Source organism: Nannobrachium achirus (assembly GCF_963921795.1).
Source record: "Nannobrachium achirus genome assembly, chromosome: 18".
NCBI lineage: Eukaryota > Metazoa > Chordata > Actinopteri > Myctophiformes > Myctophidae > Nannobrachium > Nannobrachium achirus.
This window is the reverse complement of record NC_137825.1, coordinates 28,672,123-28,686,671: the sequence shown is the minus strand read 5'-3', so window position 1 is coordinate 28,686,671 and position 14,549 is coordinate 28,672,123. Positions and strand designations below refer to the sequence as shown.

General features: G+C 42.9%; 1 protein-coding gene across 1 annotated transcript; it reads left to right on the top strand.

The window, feature by feature from the left end:
- Window positions 1-14,455, top strand: LOC308303498 (PDZ domain-containing protein 7-like; the record flags this gene model as incomplete). Its single annotated transcript, XM_080747879.1, has 16 exons — window positions 1-166; window positions 1,065-1,202; window positions 1,750-1,924; window positions 2,374-2,550; window positions 3,601-3,748; window positions 5,163-5,223; window positions 7,054-7,270; window positions 7,722-7,885; window positions 8,791-8,943; window positions 9,652-9,734; window positions 10,429-10,520; window positions 11,837-11,928; window positions 12,692-12,763; window positions 13,245-13,889; window positions 14,099-14,199; window positions 14,312-14,455. 16 exons carry the CDS (start codon window positions 1-3, stop codon window positions 14,453-14,455), a joined length of 2,628 nt encoding a protein of 875 aa, XP_080604005.1.
- Between the last annotated feature and the right edge of the window lie 94 nt (window positions 14,456-14,549).

The window sequence follows — 14,549 nt, the reverse complement described above, 5'->3', positions numbered from 1 at the left end:
ATGGCTCACTCATCAGACCCGTCCCGCAGGGAGACAACCCCCGGGACACAGGGGTCACACACAGCTACACGCAACCTCTTACGGAAGAAGGAGCAGCGGCGGCGGCATGGAATCCGATCCTGCTCGCCTATGGGCAGGGTCATCCTTATCAACTCTCCTGTGGATGGTAGTGTGCTGTGGGGGCCGCCTGTTCCTATGGGTTTATGACAGGGGTCTTCAATGTTTCCAGGCTAAGGACCCTTTAGTTGAGAGAGCGATGAAGCAGGGACCCCCCACAATCTGTTCATAGATATAGTTTCATTGTTTGACAGCACGATCCGATCAACAGTGTATTTTGGATTCATGTTAATGTGTGTTTTCAGATATTTAACCACTTTAACGGTCAATACTTAATAAACTTGACCTCTCACTGTACTTAGTCTGCTCTTTTCCCCCTCCCCCTCTTTGCCGAAAATAGCGAGGTTTTGTGAGCTTGTAGATCTGTTATTTTTGGCTAAAGTTCTCAGAATATGGACGCTATAGGGTTCAAGTGGTTAATATAAGAAAGGGGGAAAAAATAGTTCCTATCACACAAAGATTTGGAGGACCCCCTAGGGATCCCAGACCCCCTGTTGAAGACCCCTGGTTTATGACGTTATTGAACAGCTGGCATTCTCACTATTAACTCGCCGTCATTAACTGTTAAATGTACTGTTTCCTGTAACAGTATATATTTGTTCAGAATGTAGCATTAAGTACTTTAATACAAATTAATACCAATAGGATTGCAAATAGCAGAAACAAATTCATTGTTGATTATTGGTTTGTCACATGTTCAGTGGCATTCGATGTTTTCTGGTTTATTTGAGAATATAAAGGCCCTTTCCCACTGGACGCGATAACGATGTCGGCGTTCACATCAATTATGGTGGCTTTATCGTTGTGGTGTGGACGCTGCCATCCAATTCAATTAAAAACAATATTTTTTTATCGTTAATATCGCGCCCAATAGGAAAGGGCCTTAAACAATATATATTTATTTGAACACAGTTGGCATTACACTGACTGTACATTGTGCCCGTCAGGCGGAGACGACAGTGAGGACATGCATACGATCACAGTGGATAAGAGTGTGGATGGAAGGCTGGGCTTCAGTGTGCGTGGAGGCTGTGAACACGGCCTCAGTATCTTTGTCAGCAAGGTGGAAGACGACAGTACAGCAGGTAAAGAAATGAGAGGAATCATCATTGTGGCATTAAAGTCATTACCGTCTATAAAATCAACCATTAATTTATTTTGTCACACAGCTTTACCAGCCAACCAAAAACCCAAGACATTTCTTAGGTCTTACTTGATGAATATTTGATTTGACATGTGTTTCTGTAATTGTGTGCATTTCGCTGTGTGAGTGTAAGAGTATTACAGAATATCTGTATCCAAATGTGTTTGTTGTGAATGTGATTTTCCCTGTTGGTGTGTGTGTGTGTGTGTGTGTGTGTGTGTGTGTGTGTGTGTGTGTGTGTGTGTGTGTGTCTGGGGGGGGGGGGGGGGGGCTGCTCAATTTGGAGGAGGCGTTGTTTCCTTTGTCCATGATTTATGGATGTAAACCATAATGCATATAACAATGTTCTGCCGTCTATGCACTTTGTAACCGGCTGTGCTTCTATTGTCTGACTGCACTGGCAGTGTTTATATCCTTTGTACAAGGCATCGTCCTGTTTATGTGGACATAAATAAACATTTCAAGTGTGTGGGTTTTTTCTACTACAGAGCAGGCTGGCCTGTGTGTGGGGGACAAGCTGGTGGAGGTGAACGGCGTCAGCCTGGAGAGCATCACCATGAGCAGTGCTGTCAAGGTGCTGACGGGCAACGACAGGTTGAGGATGGTGGTGAGAAGAGTGGGGAAGGTGCCTGGCATCCGCTACTCCAAGGAGAAGACAACCTGGTGAGAGAGAGAGAGAGAGAGAAGTAATGAAATTAACTAAATTTGTCTTTGTCTTTGGTCTGTGTTTCCTCGTTCGACATTGTTGAACAGGCAAATAGAAGACATTCTTTTAGCAGACTTGTTTAGAAGCAAAGCAATTCAAAAGTAGCCTTCCCTAACACAGGCTGATTTTGGTCTAGAGGGGGCGGATTCACCGGCTGAAAACAGCCGCTGGATCCCATTGGTTCACGATCTGTGCCATGGCCCGCCTCCCACTTCCTATGCCAGAAATTACAGCAGGTTAGCCCAGGCTTTTACTTTTCTTCCTATCGCCAAAATAAAAGCCTGGGTTTCCGAGGCTAATTCAAAAGTAACCAAGCATAATAGTGCTGAACCAGTGTTATAGTGGTATTAGTCATTCATGGCAGCATTCAGCAGATAATGAGTCATCTGGATAATTTCTTTTCCAGGGTGGATCTGATCCAGAGACGCATGGTGGTGGAGGAGAGTGGCCGAACACCGTCAGATGCCAGCTCAGACAGCGCTCTGCGAAGGATTGTCCACCTCTACACCACCTCTGACGACTACTGTCTGGGCTTCAATATCCGAGGAGGCAAAGAGTTTGGTCTGGGCATCTATGTCTCCAAGTAGGCACTCTAACCTAACACGGACAGTCTAGTGTAGGCAGATGGGTGGGCGCAGCGAGTCTCTCTGCAAGTCCCCAGCCAATAGCATGTGTTCTCCTCCCCCCACCCCCCTCTGCTCATCTGCTCAGCGCAGAGAACGCTGCTGCGTCATGACGTCAACACATATGGTGCGACGCTCTCTGCACTCTGATTGGTTAGGGAAATTCTACACTTCCTACAATAGTGATCATAACGCGATCGCCCAGGCTTCTTTTTCTTCCGATCGCCAAAAGAAGTCTGGGTTTCCGAGGCTACCAAGTAGGTAACTCCAAACAAAAAACAACTTGAGCCATGCGTACTGTACGTTATTGTACAAAATTGTTATATTGTATAAAATTTTTATCTGCTACCAAAAAAACAATTGCATAGTTTTTTATTATTAAAGCTGAAACTTGAATGGAAGTCCTCCACCCCCAAGTGTGAAAACCTTGGTGACTCTCTTATTTTAAGTATTTATCTCCCCTGAATCTTGCGTTGATATCACTGTATCTGTCTATCAGAGTCGAAAGGAACAGAATTAAACTGATCTGAACTTGTGCAACAGCAGCACTCATACTGTATAAGGCATTTGTTTCTGTGTAATGAGTGATTTCAAACACGGTTTGTTGAAGTGGTTGATTCGTACCACCAAGAAACCGGTATATCATTATTATATAGGGTGCCCCAGTGGCTCAATAAGAGTGCATAACATGGCCTTGTTTTGAATTGAACATAGGCCCTGATCCCCCTTCCCGTCTCTCTGTTCTCTATCAAAATGAAGCAGAGATTCAGAAAAGTTATCTTTATGCGATGTTAGTACTTTTTACTCATCTAAAGTTTATAATGTTGAATAAAGTTTAATTATGGATGACAATTACCCATTAAACACGTGCAAAATGGCACCACTTTACACAGTTGGGCAATGAATGCTGTTTCTCTGTTCATTTCTATTCATGGCACAGTTTCTAAATGACCTTTTCAGGCCACAGTATTGCCTCATTAATTTTATCTTTTTCTGCTTCATGCTGTTAGACTGGATCCAGGTGGCCTGGGTGAGCTGAACGGGATCAAGATGGGCGACCAGATCCTGTCTGCCAACGGAGTGAGCTTTGAGGACATCAGCCACAGCAACGCTGTTGAGGTGCTGAAGAGTCACACACATGTCATGCTGACCATCAGGGTGAGGGCAATGACATGCAACAATCAACTCTGTGAATGTAATCTTTGTAGTCTGCCAAATCTTAGTAATTTGTGAGACATTTAGAAATAATGTGTACCTATGAGCAAATAGAGGGTATGCATGTGATATCATCATCATACCAAGAAGTTATGCGCGAACGCCTACTAACAGCCCATACATCCAAACAGAAAAGTCCTATCTGATTGCATTAACGACGTTAAACAATGTTAAACTCACTTTGCCACTCATTTTGCCATTCACTTTATGCATGCGCATACCCTCTATAAATCACAAGACATTTCATGAAGTGCTGAACCACACAATCTTTGTTTTATTCTTTAATATCATATACAACTATCAATTTCCATTTGATAGATTGCCTTCATATAAGAAGCACTTCAAGAAATCCCATTAAATGTTAAGAACTACATTGTAGAATGTCGAATGTTTAGCCTTTTCTTGTTTGCTAGTGTGTGGTCAGAAGGGTCACACCTTTAAGCCTTCATCATAAACATTGTTCGTGTCTCAGTTGAGTGAGTATAGTGTGGGGCTGCTTGGTGTTAATGACCGGCTGAAGAGGGCATATCACATTCCATAATGACCCTTTGTGTTTGGCGCACTCTGCTACACACTGTTATTAGAAAGCATGTGTGTGAATCTATCAAAGGTTTCGGTTAAGTGAGCTTACATAGATTAGCGTGCAGGCCTATTCTCTGTGTCTTTCTTTTCGTTTCGCATACACACAGACACAGACACATATATTTATACGTCTATATTCCACTGCCGTGTGTTACTGCATACCTGGGAGAGTGGCGGCTGTGTGGCTGGGCAGACAGCTGGCATGCAGTTGTAATATTCCTGGGCCACTTTAGTTGTTGGAGCTTGGGTTTCGCCCTGTGAGAAACAGCCAAGCCGTGTGCATTATTCACCAGGCTGCTGGGATCAGGTGGTGATCAAAGCATAGAGCCGTCGTTTTGTGCGAGTTTAGTGCTTCGATCCTTCCCGTTGCACTGCCCCACATGGAAAGGGAAATGTTGTAAGTGAGACCTGCAGTGGAACTAGAAAGCAACCCAAAGTGATCAAAGCTATACCAGTGAACTCTTCTGTGTTATTAACTCTGAGGGTGTACAAATGGAACCACATGGACCCATAAGGGTCCATGTGGTTCGGGTCCACGTGGCTCCATTTGTACACTCTCAGAGTTAAATTAACACTCAGGATCTTACAGTGTAAGAAATGCTGCACACACAGTCATGAAGATGAACTGCTCTCCTGAGGTAAGATGAGGAACAGTAACATGGCTTTAGGTCTCTGTGTGCTTCTAGGGTTACTCTTTATCAAATATAGCCATCCCATAAAAGTTTTAAGGTCTCTACTGTATCTCATTTACATATCTCTGGTCATATCTTCACAGGAGGCAGGACGATACCCTGCCTATAAGGAGATGGTTGCAGAATACCGGTGGCTCAACAAGTGTATGTATCTGCATTTTGGTCTCAAGTGTCATTACCTGCGTTACATTATCTTGAAATCTCCAAGACTCTAGCTTCAGTATTTTATAGTATGTCCGTGTGCATGTATGAGTGTTTGACCAACCACTTGGTTGGGTTGTGTATGTGTGTTCTGGTGAGTGACCTTGTTTGTGTATGCGCGTGTGTTTCTGACACCACATTTTGAGTCAAATTCTGGACATGATTTGGGATACATATTGAGAACAAAAGTGTTCTTTCCAATTAGAATTTTTACCACAGTTTCATGATAGTCAGTTCAAAACCAACGTGTCTGTGTTTTTATATAACAATAATGTTATATAAACAATGCCTGCCTTGTCAACTGTTAATATTAATATATGGCTATGCGTAATGTAGCACACTAAAATTCACCGTTTGTCAGCCTTCTGATTGGTCCCTGAGACTCCCTGACTGGCCAACCAGAAAAATACATTCACTTTTTGCAAGCGGGGGTGGAGTTCTGCAGTCGGAGAAAGTGGCAGCCGTCTTTCACCGGCTGTCCACACTGCGGAGCACGGCCAGGCCGCTCGCGACCATAGCGTTTGCGATCATTGTAATGAATAAGCTTCAACAAACTAGTTCACATGGACCTTATCAATGGTCTAAGAGTCACGATTGGGTACATATATTTTAAATGGGCAGAATTACGAAAAGCCAGCCTATTATGTGAGGAGAAACATTATAGTTCTGTCCTCTTCCTACCCAAGATGCAATGCGCTTCTCTTTCTATTTCTATTCTATCTCTGATCCAGAGGATTAAACTAATTAAAACATTTATTTTCGGGGGAAAACTACTGTTTTGCTATGTAATTACTGTACCTTTTTCTTCCCTTTTTATTAATATCACGTAGATGTGTTTTTTTGGGTACTTTATATAGCTGTAATGAGGCTATGAAGAAAAAAAATCCCATCCACTACCACTATAAAAGAATCTGCAAAGAGGATTCTGTCCCACTGGGATTAAACAAATTAAAACATATATTTTCGGGTAAACCCCCTGTTTTGCAATGTAACTACTGTACCTTTGTCTTCCCTTTTTTATTAATATCACCTAGATGTTTTTCCTTTGGTACTTTATATAGCTGTAATGAGGCTATAAAAAAATAAAAAAATCCCATTCACTGCCACTATAAAAACAATCTGCCCAGGGTCAAATGTCCCATCATAGTAACAGGGCAGAATGGGGCGGGATTTGCAAAAGGGAGAATTGCTTATCTACAAGCTCACAATGCATTAGCTCTGGTCCAGAGCGTCAGTGAGGTCTCACTAACACTCTGACAGGCGGTTGATCTCACAGACAGGACCAGGATTTCTCTGCCCTACGAGGGCTCAACTTCAGTCAAAATAAACAAAACTAATTCGCCACTCACCTAAACAAAGGTAGTTTTGCGTTGTTGAAAGTCTATTCTCCGCAGTGGGAAAACTCTCAGCACCCCCACCCACTCTGTAAAATACATTACTTTTTGTCATGAAATAAAACGCATCCAACTCGACCGCCGCAGACACAACCCGGAAATAAGAATACTCAACTGCGACGGTCTAGATATTTCATGACAGAAATGCGAAGTAGTTTTGTTTATTTTGACTGAAGTTGAGCCCTCCTAGGGCAGAGAAATCCTGGTCAACCGCCTGTCAGAGCGTTAGTGAGACCTCGCTGACGCTCTGGACCAGAGCTAACAATGCATTGTGAGCTTGTGGGACACTGGCACTTAACTACAGTATAAATCAGGTGTTAGACAAACAACTCTCATTTAGCCAGAAAAAGTTCAAATAACATTTTCTCTTTTTCTTCAGTGGCCAACGGTGCTCAGAAGTCTTCCTCCCAGGGTTCGGACAGCAACTCGTCAGCCTCCTCTCTGTCGTCCGAAACGCCGGTCAGCTCTCTGAGTGGTCTATCCCAGGTCATGTTTCCCCCGAGCCTGCCCTTTGGCTCTGAAATGGTGGACGTCTGCATCTCCACCGAGGACCAAGGGTCAGGGATTCACTTTTATGGAAACCAGAGCTTGCTGCAGTAGTGACAGTGCTTGTGCAATATGTTGAAAGTCTTTTGAGGAGCGTCGTAGTTTCAGATACGGGGTCAAAGCCACCCTAACCTCTCACACACATAATGTCTAGCCTCTGATACGCTTTTTTTTATGGCACATTCCAAAAGCCATTGTATAATCTTTTTGTAAACGTGAAAAAAGAAAATGTCCCGCACACTGTCTTTCACTTAACAAAAATGTATCGAGGAACTTTTCTCTCCAAGTGTTTATTTTTTTTTTTTCCAACTGACCATCAGGTATCAATCCTCAATAGATAAACCTTTGAAATTGAAGACAGTGTGCAGCACCTTTGCTTTTTCCACGCTGGCTATTCTCTCCTACACACCAAGTAATGTGTAACAGGACTTTTTCTGCAGGAAAGTTTAGCAAAAAATGTCTGAATGTCTTTCTTTTTACTGTTCATCTGATGTTGTGCAGGTCTGATGCTGCTGACACCAGCCGCAGCCTGGGGCCCACCACCCTCCTTAAGGACACTGTGATCGGCAGGGAGGGGAAGGAGAACCCCAAGACAGCTATGCTGATGGCACTCAGCAGGCCCAGTCGGCCCATTACCAGATCACAGAGCCAAGTAACTGTGGCAGGTGAGGAGGGGGTCTGTGTCACTAGGTCTTGGTTTAACCTCACAGGGGTTACCCTCTCAAGTTTTGCTTCACAGAAATGTGGAGGATTGATACCTGATGGTCAGTTGGAAAAAAAAAAAATAAACACTTGGAGAGAAAAGTTCCTCGATACATTTTTGTTAAGTGAAAGACAGTGTGCGGGACATTTTCTTTTTTCACGTTTACAAAAAGATTATACAATGGCTTTTGGAATGTGCCATAAAAAAAAGCGTATCAGAGGCTAGACATTATGTGTGTGAGAGGTTAGGGTGGCTTTGACCCCGTATCTGAAATGTGATTCTCCTGTGATCACCTAAAATGTCTGGCTTTCATTATGTCAAACTTCAAAATAAAGGGAGAGTATTTTTGGCAGGTCTTTCAGTGTATCAAAAAAGCAACTGGGTTAAGCACCGTTGGTCCGACCAGTTTAACATTCACCAGCATCGGCAGGCTAGCATTTCACCTGGTTAGCACCAGTGTTAGTTTTACTGAGGTTAGGATTAGGGTTAATGAAGCAATAAGCCACAAGAGACATGCGGTTACCTGGTATGACAGCTGAGAGGTGTGGTGAGACACGAGGCCAATTAAAACTGTTCTATTTCACTAATAATTCACTACAAGGTCTGCAAGAAAGTAGTTCCCAGCTCAAGAAAGTAGTTCCCAGCTTTTTTGCCAACAACACAGGTGCAGATAATTGGTGCACTGTGGAACACTATGGAAAGAAATAACACACCTGGGTTTGATATAATCTGATTCAAGGTGTGGATTATAGTCTCATATACCAAAGCAATTAAAGGGAAACCAGCCTGAAAGACCTGCAAAGAACACTCTCCCCATAAATAAAACCTAACCTCCCTACTATTGTCACTGCTCCTGTCCCACCACAGAGGTTAAGCAGAAGAAGGAAAAGAAACAGAAAGGGAAGGGTCCGGCAGAAAAGAGCACCCTTCAGCGCTCCAAAACCTTTGTTAACCTGTTGTTCAGGGGACGCAGGAGAGACACCTCCAGAGGGCGCTCCAAGCCTACAGTCTACAACAGTGGTACTGCTTTGGTTTTAAGACAGAAGATTGCATTAACATAGCATTAGTTTTAGACCTAATGGCTTTCCCATAATATGGAATTGAAGCAGTTTCATGCCAGTGCTGAATGAACAGACGTAATAGATCCTTTTAATGTATGTAGGCCTATATCACTTACAATAATATTGTAATATTGACATTCAACCACCAACCATATCTGCATCACTACAAGTCACTACCTATTCAAAGCTATCAGTGCGCCATTAAGATCCCTCTAAATGTGACATTAAAATGCAGCACTTGAACATTTTTCAAGTTCATTCAGCTTTTAGTATAGCAATACAGCAAGTTTAGTTAAATGGCAAAGTACTGTAGTTTTCACAAGGTTGTACAAGCCCGGAGTGTAATGTTTTTCTACACTTTTTTGTGAATGGGGGTAAGGACCAAATAAAACACTATAATATAAAATTAAAGCCATTAACAGAATATGTAGTAATGGGAATGTAATGTAGTGACGCAAGTATGGGTCTTTAACGGTTTGATTAATTGACTGAGAAGATGCTGATAATGCAAAATACATTATAGATACAATACTGTACATGGAATTGTAATGTGTTTAATTTAAACTCTATCATGCATGTGCTGAGAGATAGCCATGGTCCAGTATACATATGAATCTAACTCTAACTCCATGATCATTCATGACCTTGTGTGTGATGCCAAACCCAGAGATGATGGGTGTTGTGGAGGACATGGCCCGCCGGCTGCTGACTGAGGAGGAGGTGATCCACGTGATGAAGACCTGCCGCAGGGTAGATATTCTGGACCACACCTATACATACTGTAGAGCAGGGGTCTTCAACGCTTCCAGGCCAAGGACCCTTTAGCTGAGAGAGAGAGATGAAGAAGGGACCCCTCTACATATTGTATAAATGTGTGATGGAGATTTTAATCGACTTCATAGATAGATTCATAGACTTGTTTGACAGCACTGTCATCAGTCTATTTTGGATTTATGTTAATGTGTATTTTCTGACATTTAACCACTTAAATCATCGATATTTTGTCAAATTGACCTTTCACTATGTACTTGGTCTGCTCTTTTTTACCTCTACAACAAATCTATTTGCCGAAAATAGCCGATCTACGCTCTCAACGCCGGCGTTGAGAGCTTGTAGATCTGCTATATTTGGCTAAAGTTCTCCTCGGAATAGGGATGTGAGGGTTCAAGTTGTTAATTTAAAAGAAGTATCCTATCACACAAGGATTTGGCGGCTACCCTGTAGTAACTCTAAGGACCCCCTAGGGGTCCTGGACCCCCTGTTGAAGACCCCTGACATAGACTGAGTAACACTAGGAAACTACCATGTTGGCTCCACGGTCCTGGTATTTATTTCACCCTAGCCCTTAGTTAATTTAAAAAGAGTTCACTGGATGACGAGTGAAATCTAAATGTAGCTTGTTATTTGACCTGCTAAGTGGCTGAAGTTGTCCTTGTTCCTGCAGTATATTGCGCAACGCTCAGTGGAGGTGTTTGTGCACAACCTTCTGGCCGTGCTGGACAGACCTGAGAAGCTGCTGCTACTGAGGGAGGTCAGGTAAGAACCAGGTGGGAAGGAGGAGAGTAGAGGACCAAAACGAGCAGTGGTGGAAAAGTCCGGAATTCAAAATGTCTACTTGAGTAAAAGTACAAAAGTATCGGTATCAAAATATACTTAATGTACCAAAAGTAAGAGTACTCATTATGCAGAATGTCCCATTTCAAGTTTTCAAATCTTTTGAAAATGTCAGATCTACAAGGAGCTTGTAGATCTAAAAAGTAACTAGTAACTTAAGTTAAAAGTACAATATTTTTGGAGTAGAAGTATTGAAAACTGGAAAGTAAAGTACAAATACCTCAAAATATTACCGTACAATACTTAAGTAAATATACTTAGTTACATTACAACACTGCTTCTGGTATTTTTAGCACGTATACATGGCTGAGGAAGGCTTGGCCCCTAAACGTGTCTGTGTGTGCTGTGACTGTCCATGTGTATATGAATTATAAGTACCCGAAGTAATTCGGAGAGTGATATTACTTTCTTATTGGGAAGGAGGAGAGGACAGTCAATAGGCACTTATCCACACAAAGGGATTTTGCAAGGCCATGACATTAATTATACAAGTCCTTACCCTCAACAGCAAAAATGTGTTTCGCTAGCCTTGGGTTAAACCCTGGACCTTGTGCATGTCAAACATGAATTATTCTTGTTGTGTACAAACTGAGCCCCTCAGCCTGTTTAAGCATCCATTAAAATGCCAAGATCGGAAACCATTCATAGTCTGAATTTTCTTGGTTTGACATGATTCAACGTGAGTTATGTGATTGGTCAAAATAGGGAAACAGCGGTGTTAAAATGGCTTAGGGAGTTTTCACCATTATCACTTCATATTGTTTAGTTCAGGGGTCTTCAACAGGGGTTCCGAGACCCCTAGGCCTAGGGGTCCTCAGAGTTACTACAGGGGGTCCTCCAAATATTTGTGTGATAGAAGCTTTTTTTCTCCTTTTCTATATTAACCACTTGAAACCTAGCGCAGCGCGAGGCGTTATGAGCTTGTAGATCGGCTATTTTCGGCAATGGGGTTTGGTGTAGAGGGGAAAAAGAGCAGACTAAGTACAGAGTGAAATGTCATGTTTATTAAGTATTGACGGTTCAAGTGGTTAAATAACTGGAAACACAAACGATGAAACTATATTGTATCTATGGGTTGTGGGGGTCCCTGCTTCATCTCTCTCTCGACTAAGGGGTCCTTGGCCTGAAAACGTTGAAGACCCCTGGTTTAGTTAGCTACTGTAAGACAAGTTGTCCATTTTTACAATGTAAGAGAACATACTGACAAGTGTTTTTTGTTTGTTTGTTGTGTTCCTCAGAATGGTGGTCCATCCTGATGACCTGGGTGCTTTCAACAACATTGTGGCTCCGTTTGAAGTAGAGGCTTATGATATCCTCAAATATCGTTCACGTAAGTATGATAGACTCTGCAAGCATATAGAAAAATCCAAGCCTCCTAAAGTAGAGTAGAATTAAGAGTTTTTGAGGCAGATGCATAGCAGATCCAGGACACACATGAAAGATTTATAGCTGCAATCCAGTACTTATCTAATGAATACAACTTTATTTTAGACAATTTCTACGGCAGGGTAAGTTAATAAAGTGGTTCTCAACCTTTTCAGGCCGCGACCCCTAAAATGATAACATTTTAACTGGAGACCGCCCACCCTGACGAGCACTATTTGGAGTTGGAGGAGTTGAGGCATTACATTTTGTTTAACACGATTCTATTCTCTAATATTTGACAATTTGGACAATGTAATTTATTTTATTTTAGAGGTATTAAAAAGTCTGTAAATTATCACTTTAGAAATGTGTAGATACCCTCTAGTCTATACACTTAAACGTTACGTTGGTTTGTTTACTGTTGAGTGAGAAAACGTTAACATTTAGATAAACATCTGGGGACCCCCCCCCCCCCCCAAAATAATTTGGGTACCCCTCTGGCGATCCCGACCCACAGGTTGAGAACCACTGAGTTAATACAAAATGATCCAGCACATCTGCAGTAGTCTCCCTATGCTTCCATTGAGAAATGTAGGCGATGGTTTCGGTAGGACACCTACTGGTTGACATGTAGTACTGCATTAAGCTCTTGAGTGCAAGATGTCTCTGTGTTTCTTATACTTGTCATTCCTACATACGTTACATACGTTTTCTTTATTTTGTTTCAGTCAGAACGCCTCCTCTTCGCTCTCCAGCATCAGGACGAGTCCCCAAACGGCACCTCATCACTCCCATTCCCGGTCAGCTTCCTTTTGCGTTATACAATTATGTCCCCTGGCTGTGAACTTAATTTTTGCTGAAATTTTGCTTTGTTGTTTTGGTTGAATTGGAACAACCCATTGGAACACACTGAAGTTATCTGTAGGATAATCCCAATTACAATGCTAGGTTTTGGTTGGCAACGTAATGTTTTTGGTTAAAATGATAGGTGAATCTTACAGCTAAATCACTGGCAACCGTGTTGTAAAAGCAATAATATTCATTTCATTGCCATATGTCAAATTATAACACGTCTGATCATAGGCACTCTGCCTCACATCATGCCAATAACACGCATAGCTGTGATATAATCATGATATGCCACACCACCTCTCATGTATTAATGCAATTTAGTTTATCTAGGAGCAATTTTGAGCGGAATAATAATTAGCACAAACTATCAAATGTTTTTATATGGCACATTAGAAGAAGGCATTAATGGGACATATTTCCTTTGTGCAGACTACCAGGGAGGTTTTGAGCTCCACAACGCTAAGGAGGTCGAGAAGGAGAACCACCTGCACGAGGAGCTGGAGAAGCTGCGCGTGTCTGGGTCGCGGCTGAGCAAGGAGAGACCACACACCTCTAGAACCTTCACTCCTCTGCTCGACATCCCGGTGGACGGATACGACACCGACCCCAGGGACCTCAGGCCCCCTGCAGCCAGCCCCATGGTGCCCAACTGGCTGCTGGCCCACAGCTCTGACTCGCGCTCCCTCCTCCGCTCGGACATCGGTTCGGTCAGCTCCGTCCACTACGACGAGGTTTCGTTGCACTCGTCTTCCGACAAGGGGGAGTCCCGGTCAGAGAGGGGGAGATCCCCGTTTAGAAACGGCCACTCCAAAGGCAAAAACGGAGAGAGCACTAAAGAGACTGTGTTCACGGTGCCCAGCGGCCCTCAGATGATCCGACCCATGGCGACGCGGGTGTTTCCAGAGACGGTGCCCAGCGGCCCTCAGAGGATCCGACCCATGGCGACGCGGGTGTTTCCAGAGCGACAAATGAATGGCCATCCTACTTCCACTGAGAATGGACACAACGGCACTGACCCAGTGAAGGAGTATGAGCTCAAAGCTGTCAACATCTCCAAGACCAAACAGTCGTTGGGTAAATCAATAGTTTGATTGGTACTTATCAGCAGGCTAGTGTTGCATTGCATAGTACACATGGGGTAATTTTTCTAAGTTAAACAACTCTTATTTTGTGCATTACTTAAAAACTAGGAGCATATATTTATTGAAATTGATGAATATACTGATACAATAAGTTGGTTTTCCAATTCCTTTAATGAAGCAGTTTGTGTGATTTTGATCCAGGTATCAGTATATCTGGTGGGATAGAGTCCAAGATTCAACCTGTGGTTAAGATAGAGAAGATCTTTCCCGGAGGAGCCGCCTCCACTTGTGATGTCCTAAAGGTTGAATGACAATCAACTAAACACATTATGCTAGAGATGATGTGTATTTTATTATTTGTGGTTAACTAAGTCTAAGGTGTAGCCATTAACATTTCTCTCTCTTCATCCCCAGGCTGGGTTTGAGCTGGTGTCCGTGGACGGGGTGTCCCTGCAAGGGGTCACACATCAGCATGCTGTTGACATAATCCGCAAAGCCTTCAGCAACAAGGCCAAAGATCCCATGGTGTTCATGGTCAAAGTCCCTAAAAACCCCTGAACGGAGACTGACTCAACTGTCACAAACACTTAGCTGGAGACTGAAATATTCAGTCTGAATTTAGCTGAGTTCCCAACGCCTGGGAAGCACAGGG